At 34.9% G+C, this 22,288-nt stretch overlaps 2 protein-coding genes across 2 annotated transcripts; both read left to right on the top strand.

The window, feature by feature from the left end:
- The first annotated feature begins 2,190 nt into the window (after positions 1 to 2,190).
- On the top strand, positions 2,191 to 4,038 carry LOC114752793 (receptor-like protein 9DC3). Its single transcript, XM_028941495.1, has one exon. It carries the CDS (start codon positions 2,191 to 2,193, stop codon positions 4,036 to 4,038), a length of 1,848 nt encoding a protein of 615 aa, XP_028797328.1.
- A 9,010-nt stretch (positions 4,039 to 13,048) lies between these two features.
- LOC114752792 (receptor-like protein 18) lies at positions 13,049 to 15,003 on the top strand. Its single transcript, XM_028941494.1, has 2 exons — positions 13,049 to 13,092; positions 14,361 to 15,003. The coding sequence occupies exons 1-2, from the start codon at positions 13,049 to 13,051 to the stop codon at positions 15,001 to 15,003; spliced, it is 687 nt and encodes a 228-aa protein (XP_028797327.1).
- Positions 15,004 to 22,288: the final 7,285 nt, after the last annotated feature.

Here is a 22,288-nt window from a genome sequence, read left to right as displayed (position 1 = left end):
GGGGAAAAGATGAGGGCCTAATTTGAAAGATAGTTCTTCATAATCCTCAAATAGAAGAGGGATATATATTGTCATTTTGATATTAAGATAAAATTATAAGATGTCCTTTATTAAAAAAATTAAAGAAAAAACTAATCCCTTGTCAGAGACCTGCCGGTGCCAGAGCCATCGGTGAAGTGGCTTCCGATGGGATTTTTTCTCATTGAGAGGGAATTTTTTAAGGAAAAAAAAGGAGGTGGGATTTGATCCCATCCCGTTGATGGTTTTGGCCAAAAATTATGACCATTATGTTAGCAATACTTTATTAACAAATTTGGAATAAAATTAACAAATCACAATTTTAACTTGAATAATAATTATTATGTCTTTTATTATGTATTTTTTTTAGTTCAACCTCAATCTTTATTTATATTTTACCTTACTTTTATAAATTTGCGTTAACTTCAAACAACACATTAAAATGATTTATATGCAAGGCAATGATCATAAGTGTTTGATCTCACGGAAAGATCATTATGCGCCATTCCAATTAGTTTTAATCTATGTGTGATATTTATTAAGCACTTTAGCATCTGCGGGCAAAAAAATTACTTAAGGGCAGGATTTTTAGCACAAAAATGAATCATATTATGATAATTCATCTAGTGCTACTATAAAGATGACACAAAAGAATTTAGAGCCCGTACATATATTTCGACTAAGAAACGCATAATAATTATTATCTAGGTTGAAATTGCAACTTGTTAATTTCCCTTTCAAAGTTGTTAATACATATTAAAATGTAATCAATACTTGTACATTGATGTGATTTGAAATACTCAAATTTGTAATATTAAGTTATAGGGAAAAAAAATATTCCGCATGTACATGGCATGCTTTAATAATTCTTGGCAAACTACGCGTATGGTAATATTGGAAACTCTGAAAACAACTACTTGACAGTGAAAGGATAAGGAGAAGAGAAAGTAAGTTCCTTTTTTTTTTTTTGGGATAATGACTTTGCAAGTCTACATATGTGAATAGACTCGTGAACTATACATCAATACTCTTTGCAAGTCTTTCCGTGGATAAACGAAGCTAAAGGACAAGGAAGGGATAAGGGGAAGAAAAATCAAACTCAAATTCTTGTGTATAATAAATGTGTGGGTCAATTAATGTTTGGTTCACATGCTTCTTGGGATTAGAAGGATATGGGAAAATTCGCGTTGATTGGCCCCTATGGTTTAGTAATTTATTTAAGTCGAATATATAATTTTTATGCCATAAAATTCAATGATAATTAAGTTTCAGTTTTAGCATTTTCCTCTTCAGTTGGCTTGCACAGATACAAATGTACTCATTCTCCCTTGAGCTATTTTTTGTAGATAATTATTACAATTTTTTAATCTGTATTAGAAAATCGAAACAACAAGATATTGAAAGTAACTAGGAGAAGAAACAATCAAACCAATAAAAGGCATTTTTTATAAATTTTTTGCAGGGACAGGAACAAATGTAAGATTTTTCCTTTAGTTTTTTCTTGTCATTTTCTGTTCGCTTATAAATAGAGCTATTCCTCTTCAGTTCTTGCAGCAAGCAAAGAGGAATTAGCACTCACAAATGAGGAGTCTATCACTGTGCTCCGTTCTTTGTCTGCAACTGTTTCTCTTTCTCTCTCTTTCTTATTATTCCTTTGCTTTCCCATCATGTCATCCTAAACAAAGCTCAGCTTTGCTAGACTTTAAAAACTCATTATTTTCTTTCACTTCTGATGATATTTGTGCTGGTTTTGATGTACCCCTATCAACATGGAGAAATGGTACGAATTGCTGCTTATGGAATGGCGTCACATGCAATCCATTGGGTCATGTCATTGGCCTTGATCTTTTTTGTGCTCCACTTCATGGTAAACTCCTTCCCAACAGTTCTCTCTTCCAGCTTACCTATCTTCAAGAGCTCGAGCTTGATTTCATTGACTTTCAGGGGTCTCAAATACCACCTAATATTTCCCAACTTGTAAGTTTAACACATCTATCCTTGACTTTTTGTAATTTTAGTGGTGAAGTTCCGTCTCAGATTTCTCATCTTCACAAATTGGTTTCACTTCTTATCAATGAGGATTTGAATAATCTCATTCTTAAAGAAAAGACTTGGGAGAGACTCAAAAGAAATGTCACTCATATTAATGATCTTGATTTGTATGGCGTGGACATGTCATCAATACCTTCGGGTCATCTATTTAAGAATCTTTCCTCATCTTTGGTCTTTCTTGAACTTACTGAAGCTGGATTACAAGGAAATTTGGATGAAAATATATTTTCATTTCCCCACCTTCAGATCATAGATTTGAGTTCTAACTCAGATCTCACAGGCTATCTTCCAAAGTCTAATTGGAGCAATTCCATTAGTACTTTGAATCTTGATCATACGAGTCTCACAGGAAAGTTGCCGCATTCCATTGGGCATATGAAATCATTAAATTCCTTGCTTCTCACATCTTGCCAATTCTTTGGAGAAATTCCACCATCCCTTTGGAACCTTACACAACTTGATCATTTGGGCCTCTCAAACAATAATTTTTCTGGTCAAATCTCATCATCACTTTCTAATCTTCAAGATCTCAGTTTCCTTCAATTGTCTTCAAATAATTTTAGTGGTCAATTTCCACATTCAATTTCAGATCTTAAACATCTCGTGATTCTAGATTTGTCAAATAATAAGTTGCACGGCCCAATTCCAAGGTCAATTTTTCAGCTTCAAAACCTTACATACTTAAACTTTTCGCACAATTGTCTTACAGAAAATGTGTTGTGGCACAACTTGTCATGGGAAAACATGCATGTTCTTGACTTAAGTTCCAACTCCCTTCAAGGAGAGCTCCTTCCTTCTATTTGCAATGCTAGCAAACTTTATATTCTTAACTTGTCCCACAATAACTTCACCGGCACCATTCCAAACTGTATTGTCAGCTCTAACCTTACTCTTTCTGTGCTGGATATACAAAATAATAGTTTCTCTGGCATTGTACCTAAATCATTTGAAGTGGGGAATAATTTAATAACCCTAAATCTGAATGGCAACTTTCTAGAAGGGTCATTGCCTCGATCTTTGATCAATTGCATGAGGCTAAGAGTCTTGGATCTTGGCAACAACAACATAGAAGATGTATTTCCCCATTGGTTGGACGCTCTTGAAAAATTGCAAGTACTTGTTGTTAGAGGGAATAAATTGCATGGTTTTATCCCCAGTTTTAAGGGCAGTAGCAGCCATGCCTTCCATATGTTAAGAGTACTTGACCTGTCCAGCAACAATTTGAAAGGTCCTTTACCTGCATCATTCTTCAAATCTTTCAAAGGCATGAGAAGATTAGATGGAAAAACTCGCTTGCAGTACTTGAATTATGAAAAACCTACCTTTTATGGTGGCTTTGATTATGAGGACTCCATTGAGGTGACCTTGAAAGGATTTGAAATTTATCTACAAAAGATATTGACAGTTTTTACAAGCATTGATTTGTCCAATAACATGTTTGAGGGAGAGATTCCTCAAGTTATTGGAGAGTTCAATGCATTGAAGGGGCTCAATTTCTCACATAATAGACTCACCGGTGCAATTCCTATCTCAATAGGAAATTTGAGGAATTTGGAATGGTTGGATTTGTCATCAAACAACTTTACGGGAAGAATTCCTACTGAGTTGACTAATCTCAATTTTCTTGAAGTCTTGAACCTTTCAAAGAATGAACTTGAAGGTTGCATTCCTAGGGGCCAACAATTTGAGACCTTCTCAAGTGATTCTTTTAATGGAAACAAAGACTTGCGTGGTTTTCAACTCATGCTTCCATGCAATGCCCACGAGGAAAGACAAGAACCACTTCAAAGTTCTGGAGATGGATTTGAATTTGGTTGGAAACCTGTGGTGTTGGGATATGTATGTGGAGCAGCATTTGGAGCAATATTGTTTCAGGTTATGATGTTCACAGGCAAACCGCAATGGGTTGTAAGTCTAGTGAATGATTCGCCAAAGAAGAGGAAGAGAAGGGTTAGAAACCGTACATAGTAGTGATGTCAGATTTCCTCTTTCTTTCTTGCTTTTGTTTGTTTGTTTTTTTTTACTGAAATATTTCCTTCTTGAGTTATTTTGGTTTTTGCTTAATATTTTAGCATATTTAATTTTGGGAGATCACATTAATCTTTTTTCTATTTTGTTTATCATAAGTTTAAAATCAGTAATTGTCTTTCTTAGTAAAAAAATTATGATAAAATATACCTATTTCTTTATTCATTTTGGCTGAGCACACGTAATAAACAAATAAATCTTAAAAAATTTCAAAATATATGAATTTTAGTTTCATCTACAACCAATGAATAATAATAAAGACCATGAGAGGGAGAGAAGAGGAAAAATCAAAATAATAAAGACGCACCAAAAAGCTTGTTGACAAAACAACAAGACAATAACAGGATTAGCAGAAGAAGAAAAAAATTCAAAACTGTTAAAAAGACTTTGAAGTGAATGTTTATTTGCGGATAACCTTTTGAGTTGGAAATGACGTTACGAGAAGGTTAGAAAATTTGATGGAATTGGCCTGTACGTGCTTAAATTATGATGTGTGCACGTGTGCGAGGAAAATACATAATTAATTTTTTTTAAGCCTCAGAACAATAGATTGTGATCCCTCAATGGAGTCTCAATTAAGAAATACTACCTCCCGTCCTAATTACAAAATTTAGTTGACTAATTTGAGGAGATTAAGAAAAAAATTAAGTTAGTTATTTTTAATAAATATGTGTTATCTTTCCTAAAATATCTTTACTAATTATGTGTATTGGCTAGAACTATTATTGTTAGAAGGAATATCTTGGAAAAACAAAGTATAAATATGAGAGATATGATCTTATATTTAGGACCAAAACAAAAGTCAAACAAGGTCTTATATTAAGAATCGGAGGTAGTATTAATTATTAGATGGTAATCTAATTATGTTGAGATGAATATCTTTATTTTTTAAGAAAATAAATATGATAGTGAGGTCTGGAGACTAACCTAGCGATCATCAAGATAATTGAATTCAGCATAACTTTTTTTTTCCCCATAAAAGAAAACAAAAACGAACTTCTCATGACTTCCTATCTCACAGTGGAAACGAGTTTATTTTGGCTTTGCTAATAATACTGAATTTCTTATTAATCTGCGAAACGAATACTAGCAATTTTTTTTTGGGTAGGTATAGGTATCTTTTTACTGGAAACAATCCTGCTCAAATACTATCAGACATTAAATATGAACACATCTTCTAATAAAAAATTAAATATTGATTTATTATATTATGATAAACTAATTCCTTCTGGAATACCTAACTCCTGATAATAGTATACTTTTTTTCTGTACAAGGTGGCATACATTTTGTATTGTTTCATGCCCAATATAAATGCGTCTTCGACAAGACCCAAAATAAGTATTCGCCTGACCCAATATTGTTGTTCATCTATTTCGGCCAGCAGACTACTAACAGTCAAGGAAGAATAAGCTTCCTTTTTTTTTCATATAGAATAATCTTATATGTGTGAAGTGACAAAAAAAAAGTTTTTTTTCTTTAAAATTTTGAATTACTCATTAAAAATGGATTTTTTAATTAAAAATTAAATTGAAAAGAAAACTATTTAAAATTTTCAGCTTCCTAATAAGTCAAAGCTTCTCAAATGTAATCTATTATCAACTTATATATATTCTCAATCTGGATCCTTTTACCCCCTATGTAGATATATATATTCTCAATCTGGATCCTTTTACCCCCTATGTAGATATGTTTATATCTTAAAAAAAATCAAATTCTTATAATGACAATCGTCAGCATGTTTCATCATATGACATACGCTTTAATTTCTCTAAAATATTAATTTTTTTCTGCATAATAGTCCTAACTAATTACAAAAATTTTAACTAAATTACCAAAGTTCTTTAGCTAATGAAATTATTGAGAATAACTTTGATATTTTGCAAGAAATAACTAATTTTGATTAATTTTATTAATCTATGTAAAGTTGTTATAAAGCGTTTATAATATTCACTAAAGAGAATAATAACTTAATATATATTTCTCCCACCGGACGGTTCTTCCGTGGCCCAAGCCTTTTCCTTGTATTTGACTTGAGCAGAATCCGAAGGCCCAATATAAGATTACAACTTCAAAAACCTTTGAAATAATAAATGAGAAACAAAAGACGAGGACAACGTGGGATTCTGTGATTGGTTTCCTATCGACCAGCTTCGCTCTTGGCACAGGATTAGGCTGCTAGCTTATTATTTTATGCGTACAGTGTCTCACCAATAATTCTAATGTTCATACGCATAATTATTTGATCAATATATTTTGTGCTCTCCGTCAATATCGTAGTTTATATTCTCCTTGACCTCTCCAAAGCAAGAAACCGCCATTAAACACAGAGAAGAAGGCGAAGGAAGAAGAAGAAGAAGTCCATCGTGTGCTGCTCTGAAAACTGTAAATGCAGGCCTCTGGGGTTTCTGCTACGGCTTCCCTTTGCCTTCTTGTCTTTGCTCCTCTCTCTTATAGGTGTTATCATCTAGATTGTTGGGTAAGCCTGTTTCGAAGAATCCTAATTAAGAATCGTTGGGATTAATATTTTAGAAAAATATCATTGGTAAGATGCAATTTTTTTTTCCTTTTTGTGTTTTGCGGGTTGATATTAACATGTGTATGCCCATGTTGTCTTTGTGTGACCATTATTGTTGAGTTTGCTTTGTCTCCAACTGTTTCTCTTTCTCTCTCCTTCTTATTATTCCTTTGCTTTCCCATCATGTCGTCCTGAACAAAAGCTCAGCTTTGCTAGACTTTAAAAACTCATTTTCCATTCAAAAATCCCATCCTTCTTCTTTCCTTTCTGATGAGATTTGTTATGAAATCATGTCATACCCCAAGAGATCAACTTGGAAAAATGGTACGAATTGCTGCTTATGGGATAGGGTCACATGCAATCCATTGGGTGACGTCATTGGCCTTGATCTTTTTTATGCTCGACTCCAGGGTAAACTCCTTCCCAACAGTTCTCTCTTCCAGCTTACCCATCTCCAAAGGCTTGATCTTGGTTTAAATGACTTTCAGGGGTCTCAAATACCATCTAATTTTTCCCAACTTGTTAGTTTAACAGACCTATCCTTGCTTTCTTGTAATTTTACTAATGAAGTTCCGTCTCAAATTTCTCATCTTCACAAATTGGTTTCACTTCTTATCAATGAGGATTTGAATAAGAAAAGACTTGGGAGAGACTCAAAAGAAATGTCACTCATATAAATGATCTTCATTTGTATGACGTGGATATGTCATCAATACCTTCGGGTCATCTATTTAAGAATCTTTCCTCATCTTTGGTATTTCTTGAACTTATTGAAGTTGGATTACAAGGAAATTTGGATGAAAATATATTTTCATTTCCCCACCTTCAAATCATAGATTTAAATTCTAACTCAGATCTCACAGGCTATCTTTTAAAGTCTAATTGGAGCAATTCTATTAGTACTTTGGATCTTCATAACACGAGTTTCATAGGAAAGTTGCCGCATTCTATTGGGCATATGAAATCATTAAATTTCTTGGTTCTCTCATCATGCCAATTCTTTGGAGAAATTCCACCCTCCTGATGGAACCTTACACAACTTTCTTTGTTGTGTAGAGGAAACTGGAAACAATCAACAATCTGGTTCGAGTCGTGCCGGTAGACACTGTCCTTAAGAGTTATTCCGCCACCGTAAGTAAATATGAATGCGACACTCCCCAGGATTAAACAAACCCTTCTTGTAAGAGTAGGGTAACAGAATAGCAGAAACCAACAATAACCCAGCAAACAGAAAAGAGGAGTAGGCAGTAGAAGAGCAAAGGATGGGAGAGAGCTCAATAACTCAAGCAGTGCACTGAACACTCTGCCTCAACCTCCTTTATATAGGTCACATATTTTTGAACATTGGGCACCATGATTACGGTAATAAAATTTCAGTTTCAGACATTACGGCCATAAACACTGTTTATTCCTTCGGTTATGAACGTTGGTACGTTTAAGAGATAAATTCCAGACGTTACCGGTCATTAATCCATGGAAAATGGTTTAAAGATTAATGGAGGATAAATCACAGTTTGAAAACTCCCAACGTTCAGTAACCTTCGGCTGTTACAAAAATAAATGGTCAAAACAAGGATTTTCTGATAAGCTCTCTTAATACCATTTCATAATTTAATTTTGCAAAAGTGATTTACAAAAAGTGCCCGGTACTGTTCTAATTCACGCGCAGGGGGGAATCGTCAGTTTTCAACTGTGTTTCCCTCCTGGTGGGCTACTGTTATGTGCGCGAGACCCTCCTCCTCTAGCCCATTCATTAGCCCAATAATGTGTGATAGTATTTATACACTTGAGCTTCATCTCTCTTGGGCAATATGGGACTTTACTTTTGACACACCCACTCATATACACAACAATCCCCCCCATGTGTCAAAAGGGAACACTAATGGCTGAGTTACACATGGATATAACCATTTCGAGTCTGGTGTCTTTCGGACTATGAACCAAACCTAGACCAATAATACTTAGCACACAGAGATGTCAGTGAAGCTTGCTTCTATGAACCAACAACTCTTGATGTGTACCAGAGATATTAAGAGTCAGATTATACCCCTATAATTTCCATTGTTAATGGCGGTTTTGCGCATTATAACGGCTGTGGCGTACCCAGTTCTTAACGAATGCTCTATAGATTTTGCCATGATCTCATAGGAACGGCCCCACTCCACATCCGTAGAGGTGATTTGATCAAGTGTACATGCAATGAGCACACCATCTCGTAGGATTATGAAATTATTAAGAGTTTTCACTCAACCTTTACTAAATGCATTCTAAGACTTTCTCACATCATAGGAAGGGACTATGGGTTTATAATAGTGCTAGCAGAACTAACATATGACTTGTTTTTACCATTGGAACCTTCTTCAGGGGGTCTCCAATCACAAAGGTTGGGTTTCCGTCGTTGTTAATTTCATGTTGGTTTGAGTCCCATTTCCCTCGATGTTTTGATAATCTGTTTCTTCCCCAGGGGTTTTGTGAAAGGATCTGCGAGATTCACTTCTGATCTCACAAAATCGATTGAGACTACTCCATCTTTGAGCAGTTGCCTTAGAATATTATGTCTCAATCGTATGTGTCTACTTTTATCATTAAAGGTTTTATTTTTCACTGTAGCTATTGCGGCTTGGTTATCGCAATGTAAAGACATTGATGGTGGTGGTTTTTCTCCTAATGGGATATTAGCTAAGAAGTTTTTCAACCACTCAGCCTCTATACCAGCCAATTCTATAGCAATTAACTCTGAATCCCTCGAGGATTTAGTTAGAATAGTTTGTTTAGCTGACCTCCATGATATTGCACCACCGCCAAGAGTGAATATATAACCACTAGTGGATTTGGTCTCCTCTGAATCTAAGATCCTGTTAGCATCACTGTATCCTTCTAATACAGTGGGAAATCCACTATAGAGAATACCATAACTTATGGTTCCTTTCAAGTATCTCAATACTCTTACCAAGGCCACCCAATGTTCACTGTTTGGGCAGTGAGTATACCTACTCAATCTACACACAGCATATGCTATGTCTGGCCTAGTAAAGTTCGCTAAATACAATAGACTCCCAATAATCTGTGCATATTTAGATTGAACAACTGGTTTCCCTTTATTTTTAAATAAATTCACACTAGAATTATAAGGAGTACTTAACGGATTATCATCACATCCAAATTTTCTAAGAATTTTTTTCCACATAGTGCTCTTGAGATAATAAAATGCCATTTTTATTTTTTATTATCTTAACACCCAAAATAACTTTTGCTTCACCCAAATCTTTCATATCAAAATTAGAAGCAAGGAAACGTTTAATTTCAAACACAACATCTAGTCAAGTACCAAAGATCAGCATGTCATCCACATACAAGCAGATAATCACACAGTCATTATTCACAAGTTTGGTATATACACACCTTTCTACCTCATTAGTAGTGAAACCACTATTAGTTAAGACTTGATCTAATTTTTCATGCCATTGTTTAGGCGCTTGTTTTAGGCCATATAAAGATTTCACAAGTTTACAGACTTTGTTTTCTTGCCCAGGAGCAATACAGCCTTCAGGTTGTGCCATGTAAATCTCTTCTTCTAAATCACCATTTAGAAAAACTGTTTTAACATCCATTTGATGAATAAAGAGTTTATGAATTGAAGCCAAAGCAATGAGAATTCTTATAGAAGAAATTCTGGTCACTGGAGAAAAAGTATCGAAGTAATCAATGTTTTCCTTTTGTGTAAAACCTTTGGCTACTAGCCTCGCTTTATATTTATCGATAGAACCATCAGGAAAATATTTTTTCTAAAAACCCATTTACAACCAATTGGTTTTGCTCCTGGAGGCAAGTCAACTAAAACCCAAGTTTTGTTTTGTTTTAAAGAATCAATCTCAGCCTGAATTGCTTCTTTCCAAAAAGGTGCGTTCGGAGAAGAGGTCGCTTCATAAAAAATTCTAGGTTCATCTTGTACTAAATAGTATAGAAATCATCTCCAAAAGAGGTTTCCTTTCTTTGCCTTTTACTTCTCTGTAAACTTTCTACTACATTTTCATTTGAGTTTTGCTCAGAAGAATTTTCAACAACTCTAGGGATACACCCAGCTTTCAAAGGAAAAATATGTTCAAAAAATTCTGCATCTTTAGTTTCAATAATAGTATTTTGACCCAAAATGTCACTATTTAAAACCATAAAATGATAAGCGGTACTTTGTTGAGCATACCCAATAAATAAACAATCAGCAGTTTTAAAACCTATCTTCCTCTTCTTAGGGTTAGGTAATAAAACTTTTGCAAGGCACCCCCACTCTAGGTGCAAAGCCTTTCCACAGTTCATAAAGAGTTTTATTTATTTTCTTATGGGGTATTCTATTTTGCAAGAAACAAGCAGACAGAATGGCTTCCCCCCAAAGATTATCTGGTGCCACAGAACTAACCAGTAAAGCATTCATCATTTCTTTTAATGTTCTATTTTTTCTTTCCGCGACGCTATTAGACTCTGATGAATACGGAGGAGTTACTTTGTGAATAATTCTTTCTTTTTCACAGAAGTCATTTAATTGTAAACATTCTCCTCTTCTATTAGATCTAACTCATTTAATTTTTCTATCTAATTGATTTTCTACTTCAGCTTTATATGAGAGGAATTTTTCAAAAACCTCATCTTTATTTCTTAACAGATATAGTTTTGTATACCTTAAAAAAATCATCGATAAAAGTTACATAATATCTTTTGTCACCTTGAGTCTCAATTTGTTTTAAATCACCTATATCAGTGTGTATTAAGGATAACAACTCGGTTTCTCTTTGAGTAGGAAAATGTGATTTTTTAGTTTGTTTTGTTTCCGCACACACTTCACATTTATTGAGAATATTATTTTTAATCCCTGATATTAGCCCTAAATGATAAAGCCTTTTTATATAAGATTTACTTATGTGTCCTAATCTAGCATGCCACATGTCAAAAGAATCAATATGAAATACAGGCAAGTAAGTAGAAGAAGCATTTTTATTCATTTCAGTAATGTTCAATACAAACAATCCTTGATTACAATAGCCCTTCCCAACAAGAACATTATTCTTTGTCATTACAATCTTGTCAGATTCGAATGACACCTTAACCCCGGCTTTCCCTAACAGAGCTATAGAAATCAGATTAGCTCTCACATCAGGCACGTACAAAACTTCATTCAGTACTAAGGTCTCTCCAGATGTGAGTTTCAGGACAACTTTTCCTTTTCCCAGAACTTTCGTGGTTCGGGAATCAGGCAGGTAAATATGGTCTTCTCCTTCTTTAAAGGAGGTGAACATATCCTTATTCGTACAGATATGCCTGGTAGCACCTGAGTCTACCACTCATTTCCTCACATCGGAGATTACAAGGGCTTGTGAGACAACAGCAATGATCTCATCATCATCTCCTTTCACCAAATTTACATTTGGCTTAGGAGGATTTCTACCTTTACGGTTGTTGGTTTTTCCAGGCCTTTTCTTGCACTGAGCTGCGTGGTGACCTAGCTTTCTGTACACAAAGCAATCTCCTTTCTTCTTGAATTTGGGGTTAGAATCATTGGGCTTGTAATCCAAGTTTTTATTTCTAGGTTTAGTGTTATACCTCTTGTCATGTGGCTTTGCTTCTACCAAATTTGCCTTAGTTGCCAACTCCTTTCCTCTAGCTGTCTGGATTGCCTTTCGGTTTGTGTCCTTGATGATGATGTGTGTGATAAGGTCTGACAGTGAAAGTTGCTTCTGCTTATGCTTCAGCTGTTGCTTATAGTCATTCCATGAGTTTGGCAACTTCTCGATCAGAACCCCAGCCACGAACTCATCTGGTAAGTTTATCTTCTCAGCTCGGAGCTCCTCCAGTAGCTTGTGATATTCGTTGATTTGAAGCTTTATATCCTTATCATCATCCATCTCCCATTTGTAAAAGTTTCCAACCACAAACTTTTGCTTCCCAGCATCCTCAGCAGTGTACTTCACGATCAGTGACTCCTATATTTTATGTGCCTCCTTATATACATAGTAGACATCAAACAAATCATTAGATAAAGTGTTAATGAGTGTATGTTGGCAAACCTTGTTTGCATTTGCCCAAGCATTCTTCTGGGCTTGGCTAGCATCAGCAGGGGGCTCAGCTTGGGTGAGAGCAGCAGCAACTCCATGCATGTCAAGGAGAGTGTACACACGTTCCTGCCACCGTCTGAAGTGCTTTCCATCAAACGCATTGATCTTGGAGACATTCGGAAATGGTTTGGGAAGTGGCACTGCAGTGAAAACAGGAGCATGAACCATGTTGACGGCAGGATCAATATTTCTAGCAGCAGCATCATTATAGGACTCCATTATAACTCTTAAAATTGTAGAGGAAACTGGAAACAATCAATAATCTGGTTCGAGTCGTGCCGGTAGACACGGTCCTTAAGAGTTATTCCGCCACTGTAAGTAAATATGAATATGGCACTCCCTAGGATTAAACGAACCCTTCCTGTAAGAGCAAGGTGACAGAACAGCAGAAACCAACAATAACCCAGCAAACAGAAAAGAGGAGAAGGCAGCAGAAGAGCAGAGGATGGGAGAGAGCTCGATAACTCAAGCGGTGCACCGAACACTCTGCCTCGACCTCCTTTATATAGGCCACAGATTTTTGAACGTTGGGCACCATGATTACGGTAATAAAATTTCACTTTTAGACATTATGGCCATAAATGCTGTTATTCCTTCGGTTATGAATGTTGGTACATTTAAGAGATAAATTCCAGACGTTACCAGTCATTAATCCATGGAAAACGGTTTAAGGATTAATGGAGGATAAATCACAGTTTGAAAACTCCCAACGTTCAGTAATCTTCGGCTGTTACAAAAATAAATGGTCAAAACAAGGATTTTCTGATAGGCTCTCTTAATACCATTTCATAATTTAATTTTGCAAAAGTGCCCGGTACTATTCTAATTCGCGCGCAGGGGGGAATCACCAGTTTTCAATTGCGTTTCCCTCCTGGTGGGCTGTTGTTGTGTGTGTGAGACCCTCCTTCTCCTCTAGCCCATTCACTACCCCAATAATGTGTGATAGTATTTATACACTTGAGCTCCCTCTCTCTTAGGCAATGTGGGACTTTACTTTTGATACACCCACTCATATACACAACATGTTGTACCTCTCAAACAATAATTTTTCTGGTCAAATCTCATCATCAATTTCCAATCTTCAAAATCTCCTCACTCTTGATTTGTCTTCAAATAATTTTATTGGTCAATTTCCATATTCAATTTCAAATCTTAGACATCTCAAAGATCTAGGTTTGTCAAACAATGGCTTCCATGAAAAAAATTCCTTCTTCACTTTTTACTCTACCATCTTTGAGTCATTTGATTATTTCTTCTAACCAATTCACTGGTCATATTGGTGAAATATCCGCTTATTCACTATGAGTGCTTGATGTGTCTAACAGTAACTTGCATGGCCCAATTCCAAGGTCAATTTTCTAGCTTCAAAACCTTACAATTTTGAGCTTCTCTCAAAACTATCTCACCGGAAATGTTTTGTGGCACCACTTGTCATGGAACTACATGCAGTTTCTTGACTTCAGTTCCAAGTCCCTTTAAGGAGAGCTCCTTCCTTCTGTTTGCAATTTTGATATTCTTAATTTGTCCCATAATAACTTCATAGGTGCCATTCCACACTGTATTGTCAGCTCTAATCTTACTCTTTTTGTGTTGGATTTACAAAATAATAGTTTCTCTGGCATTGTACCTGAATCATTTGAAGTGGGGAACAATTTGAGAACCCTAAATCTGAATGGCAATGTTCTAGAAGGGTCATTGCCTCAATCTTTGGTCAATTGCACAGGCTAAGAGTCTTGGATCTTGGCAACAACAACATAGAAGATAGATTTCCCCATTGGCTAGACGCTCTTGAAAAATTGCAAGTACTTGTTCTTAGAGGCAATAAATTGCAAGGTTTTATTCCCTGCAGAAGCCATGCCTTCCATATGTTAAGAGTACTTGACCTGTCCAGCAACAATTTGAAAGGTCCTTTACCTGTATCATTCTTCAAATCTTTCAAAGCTATGAGAAGATTAGATGGAAAAATTGGCTTACAATACTTGAATTATGCAAATTATAGCTATGATGGTGGGTTTTATGAGGACTCCATTGAGGTGACCTTTAAAGGATATGAAATTCATCGACAAAAGATATTGACTGTTTTCACAAGTATTGATTTATCCAATAAAATGTTTGAGGGAGAGATTCCTCAAACTATTGAAGAGTTTCATGCATTGAAGGGGCTCAATTTCTCACATAATGGGCTCACTGGTCTAATTCCTGTCTCAATAGGAAATTTGAGGAATTTGGAATGGTTGGATTTGTCATCAAATAACTTCACTGGAAGAATTCCTAGAGTTGACTAATATCAATTTTCTCGAAGCCTTGAAGCTTTCAAAGAATGAACTTGAAGGTTGCATTCCTTAGGGCCAACAATTTGAGACCTTCTCAAGTGATTCTTTTAAAGGAAACAAAGAGTTGTGTGGTTTTCAACTCATGATTCCATGCATAACCCATGACCAAAGACAAGAACCACTTCTAAGTTCTGGAGTTGGATTTGAATTTGGATGGAAACCTGTGGTGTTGGGATATGTATGTGGAGCAGCATTTGGAGCAATGTTGTTTCAGGTTGTCATGTTCAGGGCAAACCTCAATGGGTTGTAAGTCTGGTGCATGATCCACCAAAGAAGAGGAAGAGAAGGGTTAGAAACCGTGCATAGTAGTTATGTCAGATTTCCTGTTTCTTTTTTGCTTTTGTTTTTTTGCTTTTTCACTGAAATATTTCCTTCTTAAGTTATTGCACTTTTTGCTTGATATTTTGGCATATTTAATTTTGGGAGATCACATTAATCTTTTCTATTTGTTTATCTTATAATAAGTTTAAAATCAATAATTGTTTTTCTTAGTTAAAAAAATGATAAAATATACCTATTTCTTTATTCATGTTGGGCTAGAACACATCATAAACAAATCCTAAAAAGTTTCGAAATATATTAGTTTTAGTTTCATCCGTGAAAAAAAAAGGAAGACAAATTAAAACAAGATCATGAGATGGAGAGGAGAAGAAAAACCAAACTAATAAAGATGCATCAAAAAGCTTGTTAACAAAACAACAAGACAACAAAAGGATTAGCAGAAGAAGAAAAAAATTCAAACCAGCGAAAATGCATTACCACGTCTTTTATGTTAAAAAGACTTTGAAGTGAATGTTTATTTGCGAATAACTTTTTGAGTTCGAAATGACGTTATGAGAGGGTTAGAAACTTTAATGGGATTGGCCTGCGCTTAAACTATGATGTGTGTGCGTATGCGAAGAAAATACATAATTAATTTTTTTAAGCCTCAGAACAATAGACTGTGATCCCTCAATGGAGTCTCAACTAAGAAATATTAATTATTAGATCGTAATCTAACAATGTTGAGATAAATACCTTTATTTTTTTTTTTAAGAAAATAAATATGATAGTGATCAGGTGGGGAGACTAACCTAGGGTCCGTCTAATATAAAAAAAAAATGAACGGAGGATAGGGGAGGAAAAATTTTAATGAGCTTAATTTAAAAAAATTGAAAAAGTGGGGTTACAAAATTTTAATTAATTTTTATTACTCTTTTACATTACTTCTTCTCTCTATTAAAATTTCAAAACCTCACTTTTCAATTTTTTATATAGAGCTCATTAAAATTTTCCTTTCCCTCCCCTTCGTCCATTTCCCTCATACCAAACAATGCCCTAGTGATCATCAAGATAATTCAGAATTTTTCTTCCATAAAAGAAAACAAAAACGAAGTTCACATGACTTCCTATCTCACAATGGAAACGAGTTTATTTTGCTTTTGCCAATAATACTGAATTTCTTATTAATCTGCAAAATGAATACTAGCATAGTTTTTTTTTTTTAAGCATAGGTATTTTTTTGATTGAAAAGCAATCATGTTCAAAGCACTATTAGACACTAAATATGAACACCTCTTTTGATAAAAATCTAAATAGAAACTAATTCCTTCTGATATACCAACTCTGATAGCACAAGCAGAATAGTTTTTTTTTTTCGGGTACAAGGTTGTGTACATTTTGCCTTGTTTCATGTCCAATATAAATGCGCCGTAGATAAGACCCAAAACAAGTATCAGCCTGACCCAATGTTGTAGTTCATCTATTTCAGCCCAATAGACTACTAGCAGTCAAGGAAGGATAATCTTCCTTTTTTTCATATAGAATAATCTTATATTTGTGGAGTGACCAAACAAAAAGTTTTTTTCTGTAAAATTTTTTAAGTACTCATTAAAAAACTATTTAAAATTTTCAGCTTCCTAGTAAGTCAAAGTTTCTCAAATGTAATCTATTATCAACTTATATATAGTCTCAATCTGGATCCTCACCGTATGTAGATATGTTTATATGCTATAATGATATTAAAAAAAAAGATCAAATTTTATAATAACAACTTTTAACATGTTTCATCATATGACATATGCTTTAATTTCTCTAAAATATTAATTTTTTGTACATAATATTCATTTTAACTAAATTACCAAACTTCTTTAGCTAATGAATTCTATTGAGAATAATTTTAATATTTTGCAAGAAATAACTGATCTTAATTAATTTTATTAATCTATGTAAAGTTGTTATTAGGCATTGATAATATTCACTAAAGGGAATAATAACTTAGGAGGTGTTTGGATAAAAACCATACAATGGTTTTAAAATTAAGTTTACATTATAATTTCGTGGTATACAAAATAAATATATAGAAGAGTTTATCTTGATTTACGAAAAAATAGACACCATACCCCGTGCGCTGCATGGATTATACGATCTATGAAGATGCTGTACATTAGAAGTTCCAACGGTTTGTGCTCAGGTATCAAGCCGAAAGTATGTTATGGAAAACCTCATCATAGACAACATTTATGGTTCAATTGGTGGGTTTCTTTTCTGTGTCTAGTGCTAGTATCTTCAAGCCGTTAATGCTTTTCACCCTTGACTGTGCCACGTATAGTTGTCCATGTGAGAATACTGGTGTCGGCAGATAGAGCCCCACCCTTTCCATTGATTGCCCCTGGCTCTTGTTAATTGTCATTGCAAATGATACCATTACCGGGAATTGTCTTTTAGTCATTGAGAACGAAAGCCTAGATTACGACGAGTTAAGGTCCATTCTGTGAATGAGCACTTCTTCATCCTTGATTGTCCCATTTAATGCCACTGCTTTTATGAAGTGCCTCCCAAGCAATATAATTCGTAGTCTCGTTCCATTACACAATCCTACAGACTGATCAATGTTTCTTAGAAGCATTATCGGTACACCAATCTTTAATCTTAACACGTATAGTGGAATGCCTGAGCAAGTGATTGTGTTTAAAAATTCTGTTGTCTATATGTCATGCTGTGGAGCATCCTCTTTCTTTGTTTTATTTATGGAATCTGAGCTGTAATACTCAACCATTTCTCCCTGTACCTAGGACAAAACATAGTCATTCAAAAGTCTCAACAATTTCCACTTGGCCGCTAGAATTGCTCGGCTTGAAAGATATTTTGAGTAAAAAATATTGTCCATTAAATCTGGATATGTAGCATCAACAATTGCTTTGATGGGATCTGTGACTTCCTGAAGGATTAGTTTTTCAATATTTATATGAGCTTGAAACATTCTTAACAAAATTGGGTTGTATGGTATTATGTATCTGTTGTCTAATGGAATCCCTTTCTTGTTGATTGATCTTCCATCATTTTTTCTTCGATATGTTGGATACCCATCATCGTCCATTATTGTACTTTCTTTGAATCTCTTGGGAAAATGCTTAGAACACTTGCCATTTTTCATACACGGAGATCTAATTAACGAATTACCACAAGGACCATGTGTCATTAAATTGGCGACGAAGTTGTATAAGATTGGGTCCCCGTCCTTGTCTGGGTTTCTGTCGAAATTACTCTATCAATGTCCTCTAGGCTTTTTGGTTTGGCTGAAGGATGCAAAAATAGGATTATGTGAGCGTGTGGCAATCCTCTCTTATGAAATTCAATGGTGTATATTTTTGCATAACATGGAAGGGTACAATGTTATTTGTAAATGTACATGTTGGTGAATCTAAAATTTGGAGAAACCTTAAACATAGCTGTTTATTTGTTGAATATTTATGGACCTGCTTTGATCTTTCCAAATATGTTGCTGCTTCGCAGAACCTTTATTAGCGCCTCAAATTTTAGCTGGAAAATTCTGGCTAATATTTCTGGTCAGTCTGATGGGTTTAGTTTTTTCTTCTCACAATATCGCCTTATTTCTGGCCATGCTGGATTACATGTGAAAGTGAGGAATAGGTCTGGATAGCAAGCCCATGCACATAATGCCATAGCATCTCGATAGTTTTGGTACATGTACCTTGCACCTCTAGTAAATGATGATGGGAGTATTATTCTCCTCCCTATTGAGGATGGATCTGTTTCTCCCCTTAATACTGCATTAGCAAGACCCTTGTGCAAGTCTACTCTCAACTCATTTTGATGATTTCTGATGAATCGTAACCTCTCACTCTTCGTCATAGAATATCTGTCAATAATAAATTGCTGTAGTAATCTTTTGGAATATAGCAATGTTGAGATCTCTACTCATTAGTCTGAATGCAAGGTACTCTCTAATGGTTAGCTGTTTTTCTTTTTCTTGTACTTGCTAGGGAATATCCAGCATGTGCTATTGTAGGGTTGTACCCATTATCTTCATAGTGGAATATAATTGGGTACTGAAGTGGTAGATAAGCTCTGTGAAGTTCATCAATTCTCTACAACTGGCCTTCTCGCCTTTCGAAAATTATGTCTCTTTTATAATAAGATCTATCAAAATCACCTACTATTAATGCAGCAATCTCAGAGGATGAGGGCAAATTATACATTGGGTTGCTTGTATTACTTCTGATGAGACGTGTCCTTACATCTGCCTGGCTATTCTGCAGCCATTTGATAATGCTTAACTAATGTTTTGTGATTGTTGAGAGAATTCTTAATTTGCTCTGCTATATCAACATTTATATATGAACTTCTTGCATTTCTCCTGCATTACAACAAAGATGGAATTTTTATTATTTAGGGGAAATGAGTATATTATGATAGCTCTTGTAGTTGTCTAATGTCTAGTGAACCATTAAGGAAAAAGATACTTCCAATACAGCTACAATTCTATTTGCCATGTCGTTGGCAGTGTCATATATGTAGAGTTGAGAATAAATAGGTGGGCTCCCTTCTGCCGGAAGTAAACTTCCTATATGATGATAATTTTGACCAGAAAGTATAAATATGTAAGGCCCTTGCCATGCAAATTGGCAGAGCAATTTATTTTTCAGCCCATTGATGTAAAACAAAACATATTGTTATATGTTCTTATATGGGCCAGGAAATTTTTGGATGCTTGGTTTTCCTTGTCAAAAAATAATTTCCTGAATGGCTCTGGTGGTGTTTGAAGGTACAGAACAATAATTTTTCCCTGTGAGCGACAAATAGAAAATGTAACATGTAACATCCCGATTTTTGGGTCTAGAAGTACTAGAATGAACCTAAAATGGATAGACTACTAGATTCCTTATAGCAAGAGTCCTAGTGGTTTCCCTGGAAGGATAGAGGGATTCCCAGGGACTTAATCGCAAAAGAAAAAATTTTCAAAACTAAGGAAAGAGAAAGTTAGAGATTTGGATAAAGTTTCAAGGCTCAGGAATGAGAGGTTAAGATAAATATAGGTCAAAAGTTATATTGGAGGTCTCAATGAGGTAAATTATGGGGTAAAGTTGAATCAAGGGCAAAATCATAATTTTGTAAAGTTTCGGACTAGTAAGGACAAAAGGAAAATTATACCCAAAAATTCCAGAAAAATCCCAGAAAATGAGAAATGGCATGTTAAGGCCTGTATATGAAGAAAAATAACAAAAATACCCTTGGATTGACTTTAAATGAATTTTTAAGATTATGGCTTGTTTTGAGGTGTAAAGCTAGATTTAATTATTTGGGCTATCAAGAGGCCTTAGAAATGTAAGTAAAAATAGGGATTCGAGAGCTAAGAGACTATAGAAAATTATAAAATTAGTCTCGTCCCCAAAAAGGGCAGCGGAATGGTTTTAAAAATACTTAAAAGCCAGTTATGCAGAAAAAGAGCATTTTAAAGAATGATTTTTAAGTGGAGCTATAGGTTGAGTTATGATCTGAGAAAATTCACAGATTTTCTCTAGAATATGAGGAATTTTATGATATTTTTAGATAAATTTGTGGAGTTCAGGATTAAATAAAATGCCCCAGTCAAATGTTAAATAATTAATGTCTCTTAATTAGGAGACAAAGTTAGAAAATATCTCAGATATTTTGAGAAAGACAAGTTCAACTTGAATTCTCTTCTTCTTTCCCATATGCTTCAATTACGAGGGTGATGAGTCATCATATGAGTCACTAGAAGATATTTTATGGGCAGTAGAAAAATTACAATGCAATACAGGTAAGTGTTAGACAGTTTCTTATCTACCCAGTAGAGCAAAATTTCTACTATGTGACTCAATAAGGTTGACTAATTGGTCAATGGTGTTGACTATTTTTCCCTCTGCTCCTCTAAGGTGGTGCCATATATGTTTCTTTTATTGGCTAGAATTTTAAGAAGAAAATGTCCTGGTGGTAGAGGGTAAGTCAGGACCCAAAAAGTATTCGATATGGTGCAAGATTGGCTTGATAGGTGGAGAAATAATTAAGGAAATATTTTTGCACGAATTTTCCAATTATTTTCTCCCTATTTTAATGCCAAAAATGATGAAGGGACATGAAAGTGACAAGTGTACGGTTAGATGGGAAAAAAATATTATGTGTACGGCTAGATGCAAGACACATGTACGGTCAGACGCAAGACACTTGTGCGGTTAGATTAAAGACATGTGGCTTGATGATGTAAGCATGATGTCATCAAGATGACATAAGCCCTAATGACTCATCATCCAAGTGTCAACACATTAAGCCACATAGTCTAAGATTTGTACATGTGGCAAGAGGTAAAAATTGGAGGGCTAAGATTTAATCTTGTGCAAGAAGGGCATGTGTGGAATTATGGAAAGTATGAAGCCTATAAATACCCCACCTTGGAAGAGCATTTGGAAGCCATTTGTAGAGGGAAAACTCTACCAAAATTTAGAGAGAAAAACGTGGGGGTGAAGGCCAAGAAAAAGGAATAAGATTCAAGCTTCAAGATCAAGGTATGTGATGGTTGTAGCATCTGATTTGATGCCTATTTTGAATAAGTTACTCTTTGTATTTGATTTTGAAACTTGCGATGATTAAAGTACACTCTGTGAGCTTTAAATCCATGGGTAGAACACTTCATTTGGATATGTGTACGATTTATGGTGATTTTTCAAAGTTAGGGTTTGAAATCTGGAAACAGTGTTTAACTTTTGGAAGAGTGTCAAATTCCGTACAATTCTGGTACTGTTCAGAATACAATTGGTTCCTGAAACTATTTTTCTTCTAAATTTAACTTAAGGAGCTTTCAGTGAGACTTGGAAGCACTCATTTTTTATTTTTCTAGAATTAATTGTGAATTTTCAAAGTTGAGTAAAAATTCTGGAATTTCTGCGTGAACAGTACCCACGAAGCAAAATTTTCAGGTTTGATCTTCTTGAATCTA

Source organism: Neltuma alba, unplaced genomic scaffold (assembly GCF_004799145.2).
Source record: "Neltuma alba isolate B1F8T4 unplaced genomic scaffold, ASM479914v2 tig00007550_pilon, whole genome shotgun sequence".
NCBI lineage: Eukaryota > Viridiplantae > Streptophyta > Magnoliopsida > Fabales > Fabaceae > Neltuma > Neltuma alba.
The sequence above is the reverse complement of the archived record's forward strand: the minus strand, read 5'-3'. Positions and strand labels throughout refer to the sequence as shown.